The sequence below is a fragment of the Histomonas meleagridis genome (genome assembly GCF_020186115.1).
Source record: "Histomonas meleagridis strain 2922-C6/04-10x chromosome Unknown scaffold_143, whole genome shotgun sequence".
Taxonomy (NCBI): Eukaryota; Parabasalia; order Tritrichomonadida; family Dientamoebidae; genus Histomonas; species Histomonas meleagridis.
Genome location: NW_027150929.1, coordinates 389,286 through 410,000, shown reverse-complemented (window position 1 = coordinate 410,000; position 20,715 = coordinate 389,286). Strand labels below are relative to the sequence as shown.

General features: G+C 28.6%; 7 protein-coding genes across 7 annotated transcripts in view; 3 read left to right on the top strand and 4 right to left on the bottom strand.

Annotated features, from left to right (window-relative positions):
- GO595_009984 (uncharacterized protein) overlaps window positions 1–1,889 on the bottom strand; it is a gene marked incomplete at both ends in the record, with an annotated part of 6,573 nt that extends 4,684 nt beyond the window's left edge. The window contains one exon of the mRNA XM_067923729.1: window positions 1–1,889. This exon is cut by the window's left edge and continues 1,417 nt beyond it. Coding sequence (XP_067769933.1) covers window positions 1–1,889 — 1,889 coding nt within the window.
- Window positions 1,890–6,095: 4,206 nt separating this feature from the next.
- On the bottom strand, window positions 6,096–7,292 carry GO595_009983 (ERAD-associated E3 ubiquitin-protein ligase HRD1B-like; the record flags this gene model as incomplete). The annotated part of the gene is made up of 1 exon (XM_067923728.1): window positions 6,096–7,292. The coding sequence occupies one exon, from the start codon at window positions 7,290–7,292 to the stop codon at window positions 6,096–6,098; it is 1,197 nt and encodes a 398-aa protein (XP_067769932.1).
- Window positions 7,293–7,843: 551 nt separating this feature from the next.
- On the top strand, window positions 7,844–8,551 carry GO595_009982 (thiamine pyrophosphokinase; the record flags this gene model as incomplete). Its single annotated transcript, XM_067923727.1, has 1 exon — window positions 7,844–8,551. The coding sequence occupies one exon, from the start codon at window positions 7,844–7,846 to the stop codon at window positions 8,549–8,551; it is 708 nt and encodes a 235-aa protein (XP_067769931.1).
- A 2,120-nt stretch (window positions 8,552–10,671) lies between these two features.
- On the top strand, window positions 10,672–11,658 carry GO595_009981 (leucine-rich repeat domain-containing protein; the record flags this gene model as incomplete). Its single annotated transcript, XM_067923726.1, has 1 exon — window positions 10,672–11,658. One exon carries the CDS (start codon window positions 10,672–10,674, stop codon window positions 11,656–11,658), a length of 987 nt encoding a protein of 328 aa, XP_067769930.1.
- A 338-nt stretch (window positions 11,659–11,996) lies between these two features.
- Window positions 11,997–13,190, bottom strand: GO595_009980 (acetyltransferase, GNAT family protein; the record flags this gene model as incomplete). Its single annotated transcript, XM_067923725.1, has 1 exon — window positions 11,997–13,190. One exon carries the CDS (start codon window positions 13,188–13,190, stop codon window positions 11,997–11,999), a length of 1,194 nt encoding a protein of 397 aa, XP_067769929.1.
- Window positions 13,191–16,980: 3,790 nt separating this feature from the next.
- GO595_009979 (uncharacterized protein) lies at window positions 16,981–17,475 on the bottom strand (the record flags this gene model as incomplete). Its single annotated transcript, XM_067923724.1, has 1 exon — window positions 16,981–17,475. The coding sequence occupies one exon, from the start codon at window positions 17,473–17,475 to the stop codon at window positions 16,981–16,983; it is 495 nt and encodes a 164-aa protein (XP_067769928.1).
- Window positions 17,476–17,904: 429 nt separating this feature from the next.
- Window positions 17,905–18,543, top strand: GO595_009978 (uncharacterized protein; the record flags this gene model as incomplete). The annotated part of the gene is made up of 1 exon (XM_067923723.1): window positions 17,905–18,543. The coding sequence occupies one exon, from the start codon at window positions 17,905–17,907 to the stop codon at window positions 18,541–18,543; it is 639 nt and encodes a 212-aa protein (XP_067769927.1).
- Window positions 18,544–20,715: the final 2,172 nt, after the last annotated feature.

The window sequence follows — 20,715 nt, the reverse complement described above, 5'->3', positions numbered from 1 at the left end:
TGTTGTTGTTGTTGTGGTTTCTGTTGTACTGGTTTAACACTTTGTTTTGTTTCTTCTTCCGATGTGTAATACGAATAATCTGTTTCTTCTTTTTTGGTTACTGGTTTGACTGGTGCCTTTTGTTGTTGCTGTTGTTGTTGTTGTTGAGTTTTTTGTTGTTGCTTCTGTTGTACTGGTTTAACACTTTGTTTTGTTTCTTCTTCCGATGTGTAATACGAATAATCTGTTTCTTCTTTCTTTGCAACTGGTTTGACTGGTGCTTTTTGTTGTTGTTGTTGTTGTTGAGCTTTTTGTTGTTGTTGTTGTTGTTGCTTCTGTTGTACTGGTTTAACACTTTGTTTTGTTTCTTCTTCTGATGTGTAATACGAATAATCTGTTTCTTCTTTCTTTGCAACTGGTTTGGCTGGTGCCTTTTGTTGTTGTTGTTGTTGTTGTTGAGTTTTTTGTTGTTGTTGTTGTTGTTGTTGTTGCTTCTGTTGTACTGGTTTAACACTTTGTTTTGTTTCTTCTTCTGATGTGTAATACGAATAATCTGTTTCTTCTTTTTTGGTTACTGGTTTGACTGGTGCCTTTTGTTGTTGTTGTTGTTGTTGTTGTTGAGCTTTTTGTTGTTGTTGTTGTTGTTGTGGTTTCTGTTGTACTGGTTTAGTGTTTTGTTTTGTTTCTTCTTCTGATGTGTAATACGAATAATCTGATTCTTCTTTTTTGGTTACTGGTTTGACTGGTGCTTTTTGTTGTTGTTGTTGTTGTTGTTGTTGTTGCTGTTGTTGTTGTTGTTGAGTTTTTTGTTGTTGTTGTTGTTGTTGTTGCTTCTGTTGTACTGGTTTAACACTTTGTTTTGTTTCTTCTTCTGATGTGTAATACGAATAATCTGTTTCTTCTTTCTTTGCAACTGGTTTGGCTGGTGCCTTTTGTTGTTGTTGTTGTTGTTGTTGAGTTTTTTGTTGTTGTTGTTGTTGTTGTTGTTGCTTCTGTTGTACTGGTTTAACACTTTGTTTTGTTTCTTCTTCTGATGTGTAATACGAATAATCTGTTTCTTCTTTTTTGGTTACTGGTTTGACTGGTGCCTTTTGTTGTTGCTGTTGTTGTTGTTGTTGAGCTTTTTGTTGTTGTTGTTGTTGTTGCTTCTGTTGTACTGGTTTAACACTTTGTTTTGTTTCTTCTTCTGATGTGTAATACGAATAATCTGATTCTTCTTTCTTTGCAACTGGTTTGACTGGTGCTTTTTGTTGTTGTTGTTGTTGTTGTTGTTGCTGTTGTTGTTGTTGTTGAGTTTTTTGTTGTTGTTGTTGTTGTTGTTGTTGCTTCTGTTGTACTGGTTTAACACTTTGTTTTGTTTCTTCTTCTGATGTGTAATACGAATAATCTGATTCTTCTTTTTTGGTTACTGGTTTGACTGGTGCCTTTTGTTGTTGCTGTTGTTGTTGTTGTTGAGTTTTTTGTTGTTGCTTCTGTTGTACTGGTTTAACACTTTGTTTTGTTTCTTCTTCTGATGTGTAATACGAATAATCTGATTCTTCTTTTTTGGTTACTGGTTTGACTGGTGCTTTTTGTTGTTGCTGTTGTTGGGATTTTTGTTGTTGTTGAGCTTTTTGTTTTGCTTCTTCTTCCGAGGTGTAATACGAATAATCTGATTCCTCTTTTTTAGTTACGGGTTTGGCTGGTGCTTTTTGTGATGTTGAGAGTTTCTGATTTGGTTCTTGCTTTAGTGCTTCAGGTTGTTTTGATGGTACTAATTTTGTTTGCTCTGTTTTTGATTTTTCTGTTGTGATATTTTTTGTTTTATCTTTAACATCATCATCTGATGTGTAATAATATTCAGAGCCTGAACTGTTTTCAGTTGCTTTAAGAAGTTTCTTTGGCTTGTTAAATCTTGCACCCGATTTCATCCCAAAATCTTAGCACGACCACAAAAAAACGGTTTTTGGAGGCCGTTTACTTGGAATTTATGTGTTGAATGAAACATTTCCTTATATATGTATAAACATATAAGAAATAAATATATTTATGTCGATTTGTTAAGATCAATTTTTCATCTTTTTTCGTTGATGCAGTAACGTGATAATATTTTTTATTCAATTATCGAATAAAATAATTTTAAATTTAGTCAAATAATTCAGTAATTTGTATCGTTTACTGTTGTTTGTTAATGAGCATTTTAATGATAGCATTTAGGCATGTGATTTATTATATAATGTATATTACTTCGGTTTACATATTTCAAAATGTATTAGAAAATTGCATTATATTTTTAGTAGCCTTTTAATATGGACTTAAAAATGATGGGTGAAAATCTATTTATAAACAATTCCATTCGTTAAATTAGTTCTTGAACACGAAAGTATAGTATTAATCTGCTAAAGCTATTTGTTAATATCAAGAAGAATTTTGAATATGATATTTGAAAATTATTCAGGTGATTCAGCACAATATTTATTTTGTTGTATAAATAGGGATAAATTGAAATAAAAATACTGTTTTTCTTATTGTTCTATGTTCGCAAAAATTTATTTATATGAAAATTTAAATGAATTTGGGAACCATGCTTCTTATAATTGTTCATAATTAAATAATATTATAATTCCAAATTCAGTAACTTCAATTGGAATTAATGTGTCTGAAAATTGTAATAAACCCTGAAGTTGAATATTCAAATTAAAGAAAATGATACACATTATTCTAATTATCAACAAGATGGTGTTGTTAATATTAAAAACATATCAATTATCATCATATATCTACCAGGTAAAGAAAATGATACATTTTTTATTCCAAAGTTGATATTAAATATTGCCTAATATTCATTTTCAAGTATTTTTTATTTAGAAAATATTATAATGAATGAAAATATTACAAATATATCGAAAATATTCATTTATTAATTGTTCACAAATGAAATGTACTCATTATTTAGATGAAATATCATCAATGATCGAAAGTAATCCATTTGTTATTATTTCAACAAATATCGTTATTGTTTTATGTACATATTGACACACTACATTTGGATCATTAAATATTGTAAAAGGATTAACGAATGTCAATTGGAGATGACATTTTCTGATTCGAATACATTTTACAATTCAAATACATATTCGAACTTAAATACATATAATCAAAGTGATACATTTACCAAATCATATTTAAAAATTCTTCATTAACTTTTATAAGCAATTTAACATATTTATATTCTATCACACGAACATTATCATAATATAATACACAGATAAATTCATTTAAATTTTCATATATTAATTTATCATATACATATATTGAGACTGAATTCATTTATTATAATTACACAATCATTTGCTATTCGAAGTATTATAGTTTTTATTCTTATTTTTATACAATTATATATTCAATGAAATTTCGAACAAATGAAAATCAAAATGTAATTATCATATCACTTTGCTCTGTAGTCGGTCCAATTATTATATCATTACTTGTTGTTCTTTTAATTAATATCAAACATATAAAACATTTAAGTGAAGAACAAGAGACTAAAAATATCGAACAAAATAATTTTAAAATCCAAAACTCATTTCAAAGTGTATCAACAGCAAATAATATTAAAGAAAATCAATTTGCTAATGATTGCAAAAAAGAAAAATTTATCAATCCGTCTCAGAAGTCAGTTAAATATATATATAAAATTAAACTGATTTTTTATTAAAAAAGTGTTGCTAACATAAATGAATATTTAAAGAAAATTTGAATGAGCGTTTTTTCAATTTATCCTTTTCTTATTATGTAAATTCAATCATGGAATTTTTTCAATACACCCAATAAAATTTAATCAAAAAGAGCGTATATATATATATATACTCCCCGCACAAGAAAGAACCTTCATCGGCCGATAGAAAATACCCATATCACCTTTAAAACGTTGTGGTTTTGACTCACTGTAGAACAAAACCAACTGTCATTGGGAGACCGTTAATCAAACTTAATGATGTTACGAATTGACATACTCTGTCTGCATTTAAACGTCACTTCAACTTGACGCAGTTCATGTAACTATTTCTGCTTCTTCGGGCGAAGTGCACATTCCACTGTTTAGTTCAGTGAAATTTATATCAAATTCAGAAATAAATCGCAAATTGAATTCGATAACTACTGTTATATATTTTAAATTTCCAATAAAATTTGATATTAAGATAATTGTTTATGTAAAAAGTTTTTTATTTTTCGTCAATATCTTCTTCCATCTCATCTTCATTTTGTATTGGAACATATGATCCTGAAACATATACATTATGTGGACCCTCGACTTCCAATTCAACTGTACTGAGCGGGGAGAAAAAGTTTCGTAATTTAATTTGTTCACATTTTATTGGAGTTAATACTCCAAAAACTGTATTTACAATTTCTTTTGGTTCTCCTACACCTGTTGGATCAATTTTATCTATTTGAATTGTTTCTACTTTTCCTTTTATTGTTGAAGATTGATCCAATAATTTTTCGTCAATTTCACCAAAACAAATATTTGTCATAATTGTATGTGCATTATCTTTTGATTCCAATTGGACCTTTTCTCCTGGTTTTAACATTTTTCCCCAAAAGGTTTGGATAACATCTTTTTCTTCCATTTTACTATTTCGAACAAACAGTAGCGTAAACCTGTCAATTCAACTAAACGTCCTCGGAAGCCGTTAAGCCCTTTGAGATTCCGAATTTCTTTGCACAGGAAACAGCTTCGAATTGAACTTACTGGAGTATGACCTTGTTGGCATTATTGAGGGAGAGCGGAACTCTTTCTGGTACTTTTTAAGTGATTTACTTTTATCGATAATGAAATTATGTTTTTCTTCAAGGATATGATTTGATCTTGAAATTTTATCAATTAGATGCTCTTTGTTATTTATTTCGGTTGACAACATTGTTGATCTCAAAAGTAATGTTTCTTTTAATTTGGAATTATATAATTTCTTTTTTTCGATTTTTCCGAATAATTCATTTCGGAGTTCAATGGATTTATCTAATTGTAACTCCAAAAACTCCAATTTTTCTTTTAATTGTTCATTACATTTGATGTTTTCGGAGTTAATTCTTGATTCATGTTCAAATTCATTTTGTTTTTCGATGAGTTTTTCTTTAAAATTGTCAAATGTTTTAATGTTTTCATTAATCCTGTTGTTTCTTTCTTCGATAATTCCATTAATTTCTTCTAAATTATTTAATGCTTCATTTCGATTTATAGTAATTTGTTCAATTTTCGATTTAATTGATTTGATATTTGTTTCATTTGCAGTCAGTTCAAGAAGTTTTGCTCTAAGAAAAGACTTCTTTTCATTTATCATTTTCTGTATATCATTTATGTTTACTGTAATTGTTATGGCTTCTTTCGATAATTCGTTTTGTACTGTTTGTAAATTAGTTGATTGTGAACTAAGATGAATTTGAAATTGTTTTATTTCTTCAAAATTCTTTTTTAATTCTTGTAAATTTGTTATATATAAATTGATGTATTGATTCGTTTGAATTAATTTCTTTTGTAAATTAACATACGAATTTATGATATCATTTGTTGAGTCATTAATGTTTCGAAGATTTAATATCATTTGATAATTTTCAGTTTTGTTCATTTTGATTTCATTTTTAAGTTGATTTATCTCTTCTTTCATTAATTCAGTCGATCCTATAAAATTCTTTTCTTCTTGTTTGTAATATTTCGTTTGATTTATTAATTCATTTTGAATATCTTCTTGGAGTTGAATAAAAATCGAAAATATCTTTTGATTTACTATTGTTTTCTTTGATAATAAGTCCAACTCTTTAAATTTATTAATTGAAAAATCAAGTTTTGAATCGATTTGATTTAATTGATTACTTAAAGATGAATAAAAGTTTTCGAAATCTTTAATGTGAGAAGAAAATGGAAATTCATCAAGTTCATGTTCCTTTAGAGCAAAATTAAATGCATCACTTAACGAAGATCGGTGTGCATTTGCTTTCATTTCAAATTGTTTTTCCATTAAATTTTTTTTAATTTATTTTGATGTATCACATCAAACAAAGTCATACAAAAATTCACAACTTTAAATAGTTTATTTAACGGAAAACGGTTTCAATTATATATAAATATTTTTTTTTTACAAATTTTTGGATTCTTCCATCAGTTTAATTCTTTCTCGAAGTAATTTATTTTCTTCTATCAATATTTTAATTAATTCTTTATGTTCAGCGATCAATCTTTGTAAATCTTCATGATCATCAAGTTGTAAATCATTTTCATTAACATTTACAACTTCATTTTGTTTTGTATCTGTTAAATCATTTGTTTGAATTGGTTTCATTTCATCCAAATTAATAATATTATTATCATTTGCTTCATTATTTTCATTGGATTCGTTATTATTCTTATCGTTATCATTTTCTTGTTCCATATCAATGTCAGAAAACTCTTCGAAATTATATTCTTCGACAACTTCATTTTGTTCTTCTTCATTTTCTACGTTTTGATTATTATTATTATTATTATCATTATATTGGTTAATTAATGCTGTTAAGTCATAGCTACAAACAGGACATTTCGCTTGTTCTCCAACCCAATGAATGATGCAATCAATATGGAAACAATGATTGCATGGAAGTTTCTTTGAGTTGTTCACATCTAATGGTAGCCGACAGATGATACATACGTCTTGGCTGAGCAAATCTTCTTCCGTCGGATCTTGCAGATTACTTTGTATGATTTTGACAAGCTTCTGCCAGTTGTAGTACTTTTTGCCATGTTTGAAGAGGTCGTTGATGTCGAAGATGACTCCCATCTGTTCCCCTGTGAGTGGACTGAAGCAAACTTTGGTGACAATTTTAAGAAACTTGCCAAGGAGCTCAATGATGGTCTTGGTTTGATATGAACGATAACTATTCCCATGTGATTCAATTTCTTGGATAACAATAATATGTCGAATTATGTCTGTAAAAACATCTATGATGCAACAAACTGATTCACGCTCAAAAAGGGCAAAGATTGTGGATGTGCGAACTCGTTTGATAAAATACATTATTAAGGAATATGATAAAATAACTAATAGAGTTTGGTAGGCAAAGAGCCTGCTGTGGCTTTTAACTGAAAGTTCGGATAAAGTGGATGAATCAACACGAATTCGTCCAAGGAAAATTAGAAATTTAAGAAGTAATGGTAAAACAGCAAGACTAACATACTGAGTTTCATCTCTACGAGCAATTACAAGTATAAGAAGGAAAAAATGAATGAAAAAGTCCATGATTTCTTTGCCTGATAATAATTCTGAATCAGTTATTTTCCCAATGAAAAACATTTTCATAAGCCTTAGGATGTTTACAACAATTACTATCATCAAATTTATTAAAGAAAAGAAAGAGAGATTATTTGATAAAAATGTTACACATGCTTCGTATTTATCTTCATGAGTCATTATTACTTTTAGTGCTAGAGAAGCAAATATTGTAATTGAAACTATTGTATAAATATGTATAGATATTGCCATTTTTTCCTTATGAGAAATTTGGTCAGAATTTAGACCACCCCGAAAATTTTATCCATTTACTTTTGCAGAATTCCTTTCACATACCTTGAAATCATCATTGTATATTGATTTAGAACAACTACTTCTATTTTTTGTTGAAATATATATTATTGATAACTTTGATTCTTAAAAAAAAAATTTAATGAATTAAATTTTGATTTCATATCGTTACAAACATAATAAAAGGTGATTAAGCCTTAGCTACTTATTCTTTCAGAATCTATCTTTAAAAGAAGATTTTTATATATTTTTTAGTTTTGCAATTTTTTTATATTCTTAGCGGTTTAACACAACTTTTTGTGATAAACTGATCACCTAACATTTAAAAAATGATTTCGAATCCCCTTGAGACAGGTGAGCCATACATAGCACTCGCATTAAACTATTATCTCCCTAAGTTTTTTGATAAACTATGGAGCAATGCTAAAATGAAGATTTGTGCTGATGGTGGAGCAAATCGTCTTGTTAATTACTTCAAAGAAAAAAAGATGGATCTTATAAACCCAACTCTTGTTGTAGGAGACCTTGACAGCGTTCATCCAGAAGTGGAAGAGAAGTTAAAAGCAGCTGGTACAAAATTCTTAAAATTTTTTGATCAAGACTACAATGACATAGAAAAATCGATAAGAGTTATCTCTATGATGAAACTTAAAGAGCCTATTTTAGTTTTTGGTGGCTTAGGTGGTCGTTTAGATCAAACGATTGCAACATTCCATACAGGCCTTGCACACCCAGAACACAAGATATTCTTTATAGATGACTCAAATGTGGCCACTTGGGTAAGACCAAACGACAAAGGAATCATCTGTAATCAGAAATGGACAACACCAATTTGTGGAATTCTTCCAATTGCACGCCCAATTCGAAATCTTAAAACAAAAGGCCTCAAATGGGATATCCATTTCCCACTAGAAATGGGAAAGTTTATAAGTTCAAGTAACGAAATTGCTAAAGGTGCAAGCAAAATCGAAATTGAAACATCTGATCCTTTCCTTTGGACCAATCAAATGAAAGATATTCAAAAGCTTCCTCTATAATAAACATTTTCTTTTCATTTAAGATTGTTTCTTTAAATATTAAAATGATGAAACAGGAAATTGGAAATGTACGAGAAAGTACAAATTGAGCAATGGCAGCATATCAAGAAGCTGAAGATTTAATTGTAGCATATTGTAGTCCAGCATATGCTGATGGAGTTGCTGTAATTGATAATTTACATAGCGAATAATATACAGATTCGATTTTTCTTCTCCAAATGTTGCATCGAACAATTGTTTCTTGGACTAAAAATAGATAATTTGATTTTTCAAAAATTTTTGTTTTATTATTAATTAATGAGTTTTCATTATATCTTGTCAGATATGGTGAATCATATTGAAGAAACCCACACACACACACACACACACACACACACACACACACACACACACACACACACACACACACACACACACACACACACACACACACACACAACGTCACTTTTTAGTAAACAGAGTGAAGTTCCTCTTGTGAAGATGCTTTTCTAAATTGAGTGCTTCCTCTGAACAAATCATTTTTTTAATGTTTAGCCAACTTGGCTCAATCGTAAATGGATACGAACTTGCTCACTTCTGTTCGAGTACTGATATTTCTTGCATGTACATTGCAACAAAGTATCAAAAAAAATATTTACTCAAATTTATTTCTATGACAAAAGAAAACCTTGGAAGGGCTTATTTCGAAACTCAACTGCAATCAGAAATTCAACATCCATACATAATGCCTATTTTAGAACAATTTGATTATGGGAATTACAAAGTACTTGTTATGCCCTACACATTTAGCGAAACGTTGTATGAAGTACAGAAATTACCTAATCTTTCAGTTCGTTTCATTTCGATTATTATGTATCGAATTGCTGTTGCTCTTTCAGCATTACATAGTAATAATGTTCTCCTAAGAAATATCAATCCATCAAACATAGTTGTAGATGACATAGAAAATGAAGATCCAAAACCACAAATTATTGATTTTGAAAATTCCATTAAATTAGTTGATAATGATTCAACTTCATATTCATCTGACGTATTAAATTATGGCCTTATATTTTTATTCTTAATTCATAATGATGCCGAAAAAATATTTGAGCAATATCCAGATATGAAAGATTTAATCCAAAAAACACTTGAAATCGATCCACGAAAGCGCATAAGTGCATTAGAGATAGCAGAGCATCCATTCTTTGAGGGTGTTCTGGGGACAGAATGGATTCAAATTGAAAATGAATCTTTTTACTCAAAGACAAAATCGTTGTTTTATATTGACAATGAAGAAGAATATGATGACTTTATCGGAATATAATATCAATTGTGTGAATAAATTAATTAATTAATTATATTTATTAATTTTTATTAAATTTTTTCTGAAAATAACGCTCATTTCGGAAAAGCAATCACTGCCTTTTCGAATAAAAGAATTCATGCAATTCCTGCATACGTAAATATGTCATCTGTATTTAAAAATAAATTTTACTTCCTTAACACAGATTCTTGCTCATCCTTATAGTATAACAAGGTCTGTCTGACGGAGAAAGCGATTCCCCGAATTTTTCATCACTCGTGATGAAAGGAATTTGTTTTCATTGAAACAAAACGGTTTTAATAATTTTTAAATTCAAATATCTTTATTAATTATCATTAAATCAATTATTTTTTTAAATTAAGATCTAAATTTTGGTTATTAAGTGTTTTTAAATCATTCATTATTTTCAAGATAATCTATTTTTAGAGATACGTGAAATGGCATTCAATTTTTGCATCGTTTATTGAAATTTTCTATCGTCATATGAAAAAAAAATGTGATTCATAAGGAAAACTACATATAACCCACTGGGTTATTTAGTGGAGGATGGATGCAATGATAATACAATAAAACAGTCAATGATGATATGTCTTCTTTAAACAATCGTAAATAGATAAGACGTTAAATTATTTCTTCTTTTAGATAAAATATCCAACAATGGGCAAACATCGAATTTTTAATATCTAAGTATTTGTCTTTTAATGTAGAGACCATACAACTTATTTTCGTATTTTAGATCATCGTTTTTCGTGACCATATAATTTTTGAATTTGAATTTTGATAGCTTAAAACGGTTTTTGTTTTGCCGTTAAAAATGTTCAACTCGAATGGACCAAAAGTCAACATAAAAACACTAAATGAAGTTTTTACCAAAAACAAAAATACCTTTTCTTCAGCAATTCTTGATGAGGAGCGTCAAAAAGTCCAAATATCACGTGCACTTTGGCGATATCTTTATACTTTGAATAGCCATTCATTTATCAACAAATTAATGGCCGCAAACAAAATACCCCATCCAAAAGAACGTAAGTATCCGCAAATGACGAAAAACGATTACAATAATTTATTTGCAGATTCAAATACAAGTTTTTCCCTTTCACGCGTTCAAGTCAAAGATCCAAAAATGAAACATATAAAGCGTAAAGGTAACCACAAAGAAATGGTATTTTTTGATTTCAATGGGACGTTCTTCTCTTCTCTTTCACCATTTAAAAAGTTTCAAAAGTTCACTCATCTAAGATACCTTAGCCTTCACGATTGTGGGCTTACGCTAATTCCTCCAGAACTTGCAAATCCTCCAAAGAACATTGTTTCTCTAGATTTATCATTTAATTATATTTCTCAACTCCCTGATGAAGTTCACTGGAGTAACCTCCAAGGATTAAATCTTAGTAACAATGCATTCACACAATGGCCAAAGCTTCTTGATGGCTCACTTTTCCCTCAATTAGAATATCTGTCAATATCATTCAACAATCTTTCATCCACACTTCCGCAGCAACTACAAGTGTTCCCAAACCTTATAACCTTAGACTTATCTTATACAAATGTCACCATATTACCAGATTGGATTTTTAATTTAAACAAACTAAACACTCTAAGCTTAAGAGGCAACTCTCTGGTCGAAGGGTTTTCATTTAAGTTTTTATGCGGTTTATCAGAGCTTCGTATTTTAGATATATCCAATGTTCCACTTTCAAAAAATTATGACCAAACTTTCCCAAAGTCACTCGAGCTTTTGATTGACCGTAACGCAGATCCAAAGACTGCGCCAAAAGGAAGTTTCGTTGTTGTGTATTAAATTCCGACTTTTTGAATACTTTACACAACGAAACTGATTTCAGTATTCTTTCGACTATTTGATGTTATACATAATATGCACCTTCTTTGTTTGATGAACATTAGGCTCAAAAATAAAATTTCAATTTCTAATGTTAATGGCATGAGAAAATATGATAAAGTATTCTCTATATTTTGTTTATTTAGATTAAAAATACAATTAGAAAATGATTTTTAAATATTCTGATACAGCTTACACATTGTAATTTGACAAATGTGTTAATGAGTAAAAATTAATTTAGTCGATAATCTAATTTTAAGTATTGTTATTCCGAAAACAGTGTATACAGGACAGTTTATTTATTCATTATTTATTAACAATGGGCATTCGGGGAACTCCTCATTATAAAGTTGACTAAATCTTTTCATGAGATCATTTGCCAACTTATAATAAGAAGTATCAGGAGCGTTGTACAACTTGCAGTTGTCGCACATAAGGATAATATCTGTAGCAAAAATGTCTGGTCTTTTATAAAAATCAGGGTATTTCATCAACCGCTTTCTTATAGTGAAAAAGTCCATCGGCTTCTTAATTTTTGTGAAGTAACCGGGCGCTATATCTTCTGTAACGGGCTCCTCAAAAACTTCTGAAAATTTCCTATCGTTCGATAAAGTATTGAAAATTTTCAGAATTCTTTTTTTCAAGTCTTTCATTCTTGAGTCATAATTATCGATGTATTTTTTCCGAAGTAACTTAGTTTTCCCACCACTATTAACTCCATACGTCGAAAGGATTTCTGGAATTGAGACATTGTCAAATGACGGAGCATTGGGAAACGGTTGAAACCGTGGAATGAACTTTTTCATAGTTTGAGAGAAAACCACCCCGGTTTTGTTTTGAACGAGGTCTGTTTGCTTTCGAAGCGCGGCATAAAATTTGGGGTACACTATGTCAGGACGGAGCTTGCAGTGAACGAGTGTGATCCCATCGTAATCTTTGATACAGCCAACCCACCTTTGGGGATTTATTAAAATTTCATGTTTGTTAAAACCTTGTTTGAGAAAATATGTGACGGCTTCATTATCTGCACATGTAATAATATCATATATATTAATTGATTGAATTTGTGATTTTAAATAATTCATAAGGATTCTACCATACCCACGGCCTTGTAACTCGAAATCAACTGCACAAAAAGCAATTTCTATAAATCCTTCTTTTTCGAAAATCCGTGCACAAATTCCACCATGAGTCCGCCCTTCATGTAAAATAATAACTGTGAATGCTTTCACATCAAATACAAGTCGAGAAATGTAAATATTCCCCATATTTGGTAATTGTCTTGAAAAAATATTTTTTGCGTCTGCAAGGAGCATTGACCCTTGGCTGTTTATTTCATAATAATTATAAACAAATTTTAGTTGAGCATCTGGATTTGGATCTTTTGGTGCAAGAAAAGGTTTTGGTTTTGTGTAAAGCCGAGAATAATGACGTAAACCTGGATTCGTCCTGATGTTATTTGTTCGAGGAGGACGAGAGATCCAAGATTCCATTTTGGTGAATCAAGACCTATGATAAGAGTCACTTTTTATTCAATTTTTTTTTGAATTAGTGAAGAAAAAATGTTCAAAAGGATTACGACCAACTATGAGTTCAAAATGTTGAAGTAAATCTAAGAAATATTTCTATTTGAATTACTTCCAAAATAAAGTCTCAAAGTTTATATGAAAATCCAAAAAAAAATTTAATGATAGTTTATTAATATATTTAATATTTTATGAGCCGAATGAGAAATATACTCATCTTTTGAATTTGAAGCAGTTTTTAATATATTTGAAATCGACGAATTATTTAATTCCAAGTAAATTCTTGATCCATTATAAGCCATTAAATAATATACAAGAAGAACGGCATACAACAACATATCATCGTTTATTATATGCATATTATGTCCTATTTTTTTCATGAACAATAACAAAGGCTTTTGATGACTTTTAATGAAATCTTTTTCTCCAATTTTTTGGAACATTTCAACATAAACATTTAAAATTGCTGCGTACAAATTCGATATTATATTAACATCATCATTAACTAAATCAAAAGGTTTATGCATTTGATCAATTAATATCGTGATAATTTGTTCTTTATGTTTTTCAACAATATCATTATCCATCGCATCAATCATTTCGGCCATTGCTGTTAATATATATGAATAAGACTCTACTAAAACATCGTTATTATTTAAATCATTTAAAAATATATCAAAAATTTCATCGAAAAATTGTTTCATGAAAATCGGATAATATATATATAATAATGAAATAAGTTTCGATGTAATTATAATTATATGTGGATCATGATTTTTATGATGTGTAACGATTTGTTGATATAAAGGATTAATACAATTATTAATAAACTCTTGATTTAGTTTTGTTTTTTCGCCAATAATTGGAATTAATACTAAAAATGTCGAAAAAATTTCGTCATATAATTGTGTATCGACTTGTAAATAATGAATTAATATAATTGAAATATGCGGAAAATCAATTAAATTATTATTATCTTCGATTCTTTTGATTATTGTTGGAATTAATAAAATGAAATTAGAATGTAAACTTGAATATTCTTTTGAATGTGAATTTGCTTCAATTATTCCGAATATTCGTTTTGAAATTGTAATTATTTTCTCATTAAATTTTTCGGGAGAATATTGAATTAAGTTATGTAATGAATTAAAAATGTTTTTATTTACATTAATTTCATCAAAATTACGATTTATTGCTTTAATTATCATCGAATAAATTTCATCAAATTTATTAAATATTAATGAATTATTAATATTATTTGTTAATATTAATGAAAGTATCTTAAAACAAATAGAAACAATTTCAGCAGAAGATTCTAAATTCGAATAAATTATTTGATAATATATTTCTAATTTATCATTATCTAAAATTATCAATGAATGATATTTTAATATTCTTTTAAATATTAAAATAGTTATATATTTAATATGTATATCAGTCGAAAATGCAAATTCTTTTAATAATGCAATTTGCTTATTAAAAAATGGTATTATAATATCATTTGAGATATCAATAAAAGATAAAAATGAAACTAATGCACTAAATTGATTTTCTGGTTTGATATCTTTAATATGATGAAGATAATATTTCTCTAAACTTTGATACATTTCTTTAGGTTCTGTTGATACTAAAACATAAAGAAAATGAATTAAAAATGAAAAAACTCCTTTTTCTTCATCATTTGGTACTTCATTATAAAGAGTTGTAATATGTGGCAATATTATTGGCTCGATTATAAATGGAATTAAGCCAAGAATTAAATTTTTACATAGTTTTGGATGAATTCTTCGTTCAACTGTTGATATTTCCTCCCAAAAATTAATCGGATATTGTATTAATTCAAGATTACTAAAATGTCGAAGAGTTATATTGAACATATTTTGTATCTGTGGTATGTTAATATCATCATAATAATCAATAAAAAGTTGTATAATGATTTGATACGCTTTATCTAATGAAATATTAAAATAAAAAAATTGAATCGTTAAATTTATACATTCATTTCGAATAATTGGGTCATTAAATTGTTTAGGAAATAGTTCTATGGAAACCCAAAGAAGATCAATGATTTTGGTACAAAGTGATTCGTTTTTACCGGATAGATTCATTATGAATAAAAGATATTGAATTATCGAATATGCTTTCTCATCAAAAAGTGGATCAATTTGGGATGGAATTTTGGCATCAAGAAGTGACGTAATAATACCTAATGTGGAATTTTGAAGATTTAATGATAAATTATTTTCGGGATCAGTTGGTAATTGATGAACTTTTGAAAATAAACTATAAAGAAATTGAAAATCTTCAACACCACCATCTATTTGATATTGAGGTATAACTAAATATCCGTATATTTTACCAATTCTAAAAAAGAAATTTGTATCATGAATATTTGTTGATGAAAATGCTTGTGATATTCGTTGTTTAGCATCACTCATTTCAGATATATGGTTTGGGTCTTGTAAATATTGAAGCCAAAATGATTGAGATTTTTTCATTTGTGATTCTAATTCAATCATACATCTATGTGATCCTTCTGGGTTATTATAATGAGTGAAAATATATACTATAGAATTTTCGAAAAATTCTGAATAAGAATATTTTGATATTTGTTGTTCAAAATTTGGTGTAATTGGATTATCAAAAATAGAATTGAAATCTTCTTTTGGTTCTGAAGTTTCAGGATTTTCTGTTGTTGTGATCTCAGATTCTGTGGGTGTTGTTGAAGATTCTTCGTTCCCCATTTGGATCGGGGTACTCCAAAAAATTACGTTAATAAAATTATGGAAGAAGAAGGAAAATGGATTTCTTTATTCGTAATGACCTTTAATATATCAAACTCAAAAGTAACTGCTAATGACTTAAACTTTATACCAAGTGGATATGATGTTTATGCATTTGGTTTTCAAGAAGTTGGACCATTTGTTCCTGTTGCAGGAATCAAAAAACAAAAAAAATTAACATCAGTTTTAAAACACAAATTTTCATCTTCACATGAAATGATTACTGATATAACATTAATAGCAACAAAACTTATTATTTTTATTTCATCAGATTTAAAAGAAAGAGTACATGTAGAAATGAATCATACTGCTCCAACTGGTGGAGATGGGTCATATGGTAATAAAGGAGGATGTTGTTGTTCTCTTGTTATTGATTCAACTCCATTTTTGTTTATTTCAGCACATTTTGAAGCAGGTGAAACAAATATTGAACATCGAAATCAATGTTTTGCAAACATTATGAATTCAGTTCAGCTTCAACAAAAAGCTAATCCACTAATTAAGCATCAATATATTTTCTTTTTTGGAGATCTTAATTATAGAATTGATTCTAATTATTCCGAAGTTAAAAGACTTGCAACATCTGGTAAATATTATGAAATGCTTGAATATGATCAACTTACTCGTGAAAAAAGAGGGATGCATGTTTTTAGTGGGTTTTATGAAGAAGAAATTCATTTTCCTCCAACCTATAAATTTAATCCTAATTCGATTACATATGATACATCTAAGAAAATGCGTGTTCCTTCATTTACAGATAGAATTCTAGTTTATACTAAAAGTCACAAATTTATTCAAATACTTGGATATGAATCAAACATGGATATACTTGTATCTGATCATCGACCTGTTTTTTTAAAAGTCAAAGCAAAGTTAATTCCTTCAACTCCAGATAATAATAACAAATCAAATAATTCAAATCCTAAAAGTGCTGTTTGTAATATTCAATAACATTAAAATTAAAGACATTTTTATTATTTAGCATACGCTTGAATTTTGTTTAATAAACTTTGATTTCTATTATTAAATTCTTCTACATTAACATTTCCCCATTCAATTAATGGATGTGTCTCATATCCAATCAATGCAAATAATGCTTTGTTGTTTGGATTTAATGGAGGTGACAACTCAACAATTGGAGCATCGTTCATGATACTCATATTCCATCCAAGTTTCTGTGTTATTTCTTTAAAATCATTTAAAGCTGCAATTCGTTCAATTATTTCGCTAATGCAAACGCCGATTGTGGATTGTGAAGGATCAATATCTTCAATATATATATCGCCCGGAATAATTTGAATTGAGTTGTTATATATTCTAATGTCATATTGGCCAAGAAGTCGAAGTGTATTTTCATCAATAATTTCAATGCCTGTAAATTTTGATAGTTTATTATATGCTGCTTCATACCATTCATTGGCTTTATTAAGGTCATTGAGATGGCCAAGTTCTTCTTGTGCAAGTTTCATTAATTCGTCAAGTTTTGAAGATTCAGTATTTTGTACTTTATTCTGAAGCGTTTGAAGAATAAGTTTTCCTTCATTAACTAATGATTGTAATGCCTCGGGATTTATTGATTTTGTTGATCTTTGTATTTTAAGAATATCTTGAATTATCTGATCATTTTTTGTTATAAGTTCCTTTATTTGATTTTGAGGTATTTCATCAGGAATTGAATTTTCTTCTAGTTTTTGAAGAAGCATGCATTGAGTTCTCATATCAACAAATCTTTGGCATAAAGAAATAAAATCATCCATTTCCTGTTGGCTTATTTGGTTCTGTAGTTCAGTTGCAATTGAATTAACAGAATTAATTGCACTTTGAAGAGAAGAAATTACATCGTTCATGTCATTCATCTTGTTGGAAAAAATTACAAACGGAATCCGTCACTTTTTCTAATGGAAAGAAATTTCCTCAATTCAAGCAACCCAGAATCCCCTAGGATTTCTTCATTTTCTTCTGATGATTTTACAACTGATTCAGATGATACACAAAAAACTTCAGTTGAGAAAATTCATTATACACTCTCTCAATTAACAAAATCTACAGGAATAAACATTGCTAACTTACAGCAATACATTGCATCAATTTGTGGGAAAATTAATGTTGATCCTAAAATAGCAACAATTATTGCTCAAGCAACTTTTACAAAAATGTTTAATGTTCTTCAAAATGCAAACGAACTTGCAAAGTTACGCAACCCTCAGTGTTCATCAGGAGATATAGGGTATTCATCACTTCCATCTATAGATTTTATTGTTCGTAATGCGGAACAAAATGCTAAACGAGGAGAAACATTTGAAACCAACCCAATTTCAGATGAAGCACATGACTTTGTCCAAAGGATTGCTGCAAGAGAACCAATTCAAGATTATCCTCCTTTTATAAATGAACTGATGTCTGATATTCATTCATATCATAAATTGGTTTCAGTTTCTGATGTAATTGAAGCGCTTGATAAAGACAAAGCTATAGATCCAAGGAAATTGTTGATTTCAAAAGAAACAGCATTTCTTCAAAAGAAACAAACAAGCTAATTTACAATTTCTATACACTTATTCAAGCCTTTGTTTTACACTAAAATGATTCTTTGTAAGTATTGTAATTTAACCATAATTCCAAACTAAAAGACTATGACGAACGTTAAAAAGTGCATATCATTAACGGTCGCTAGCTTCTTCATCAAAACTTTAAAATTTAATTTCTAACTTTATGGTTCATCACACGAAAACAATTAGCAGTATCTAAAAATCCTTTAAAATTCAAAAATATCTATTTTTACTTTAATTAAAGTTATATAATAAAACACTCAATATATTTGCTTATTTTTCGTACTGATCCATAAAAATTCTATACGAATCTGTGTCGACTGTCCATAGTAAACATTCTTTTGATGTTGATACGAAATTATGAAATTTCGATGAAAATGAAATACAAGAAATAGGGTCATCAACCGTACCCGACAAAACAGTTATTAAGTTTGCCTCGACTGGAGTTATCGCTTTTTGGTCTTTATATTGCCTATCGAAATTAGAATCCAAAACCAGGATATCAGAATCTTGGTTAGGTATCAGGAAAAAGTTTTCGTCTTGCGTATAAGCGAACCCTGGAATCTTTTGACTTTGTACTTTTAGGTTCACATCAGGATTATTTGATCGAATATTAATATTAGAATCATGGAGAATATATTGTTGAAGAAACCCTTCTCCTATAAGCATAAGCTTATTACCTAATGGACTAAAATATGGAACTAATTCGTCATTGTAGCAAAAAATTTTGTTCATAGAAATGGGATCTTGTAAGTTCCGAATATCATAGAATGATAGATTAAATGGTGAAGCAATGCATATGCATCGGCCATTGGGATGAATAGCAATGTTAGAATATGGATCTGATTTGATTTCAAATGTTGGTTTGTTTTGTTGATCATCCCAAAACTGAATGATTCCATCAACCGATGATGTAATAAGTCCATTCGGGAGTGTTACCATTGATGTAATTTGACTATTGATTCCATCAAAATATCGAATAAAAGATTTTGTGTTGATATCAAGCATACGTGCAGCATGCTGTGATTCGTTTTTAGAATTTAGATAAAGTGCTTTTTTATTTGGATGAAATAATAACCTGGAACATCTATATTTCTTATTAGTTATTGATGTCAGTTCAATGCCATTGCAATTGAACAAAGTAATCATTTCGGAATCTGAAATTATAGCAAAAATCTGACCATCAGGTGAAAAACAGCAATAGTCATGATAATTGTATTGAGGTATTAATGGGCGAAGATGAAAAAAACATTTTAGCACACATTCTTCTTGGAATTTTGGGGAAATTGATTTATGTGTGCGAATCATGGATGGAACAAAATTTTAGGGCACCCCATCTTATCACAATAGGAAGTTAGCTTGTTAAAAACTGGATTCCGATATACGGTCAACTTTATCATTTTTATTATATGTTTATGCATTACTATTAATTCCTTTTAGTTCAAGAAGTATTTTAACTATTTCTTTGTGGTCATATCGAAATGCTTTTATAAGTGCTGTATCAAATAATGAAAATGATTTCCAAATATTATTTTGAAATCTGAAATTATTAAAATAAATTTTAAATAAAACAAATAAATATCTTCAACATTAATATCAATTCCTTCTTGTTCAAGAAGTAATTTAACTATTTCTGTATGACCTTTATAAGATGCTTCAATAAGTGCTGTATCAAATTTTTTAAATAATTTCCAAATAGTGTTTTGAAAAATTGATATCAAATAAAACAAATAAATATTTTTAACATTAATATCAATTTCTTTTTGTTCAAGAAGTAATTTAACTATTTCTATATGACCATTCCAAGATGCCCACATAAGTGCTGTATAAAATAATTTAAATAATTTCCAAATATTATTTGAAAATATGAAATTATAAAAAGAAATATTAAATAAAACAAATAAATATCTTTAGCATTAATTTCAATTCCTTCTTGTGTAAGAAGTATTTTAACGATTCCTATATAACTATTTAAAGATGCCAAAATAAGCGCAGTTCGAAATAAGTCAAGCAACTTCCAAATATTATTTTTAAATATAAAATTATTAAAATAAATATCAAATAAAACAAATAAATATCTTCAGTATTAATATCAATTCCTTCTTGTTCAAGAAGTAATTTAACTATTTCTGTGTGACATTTGGTCGTTGCTTCTAGAAG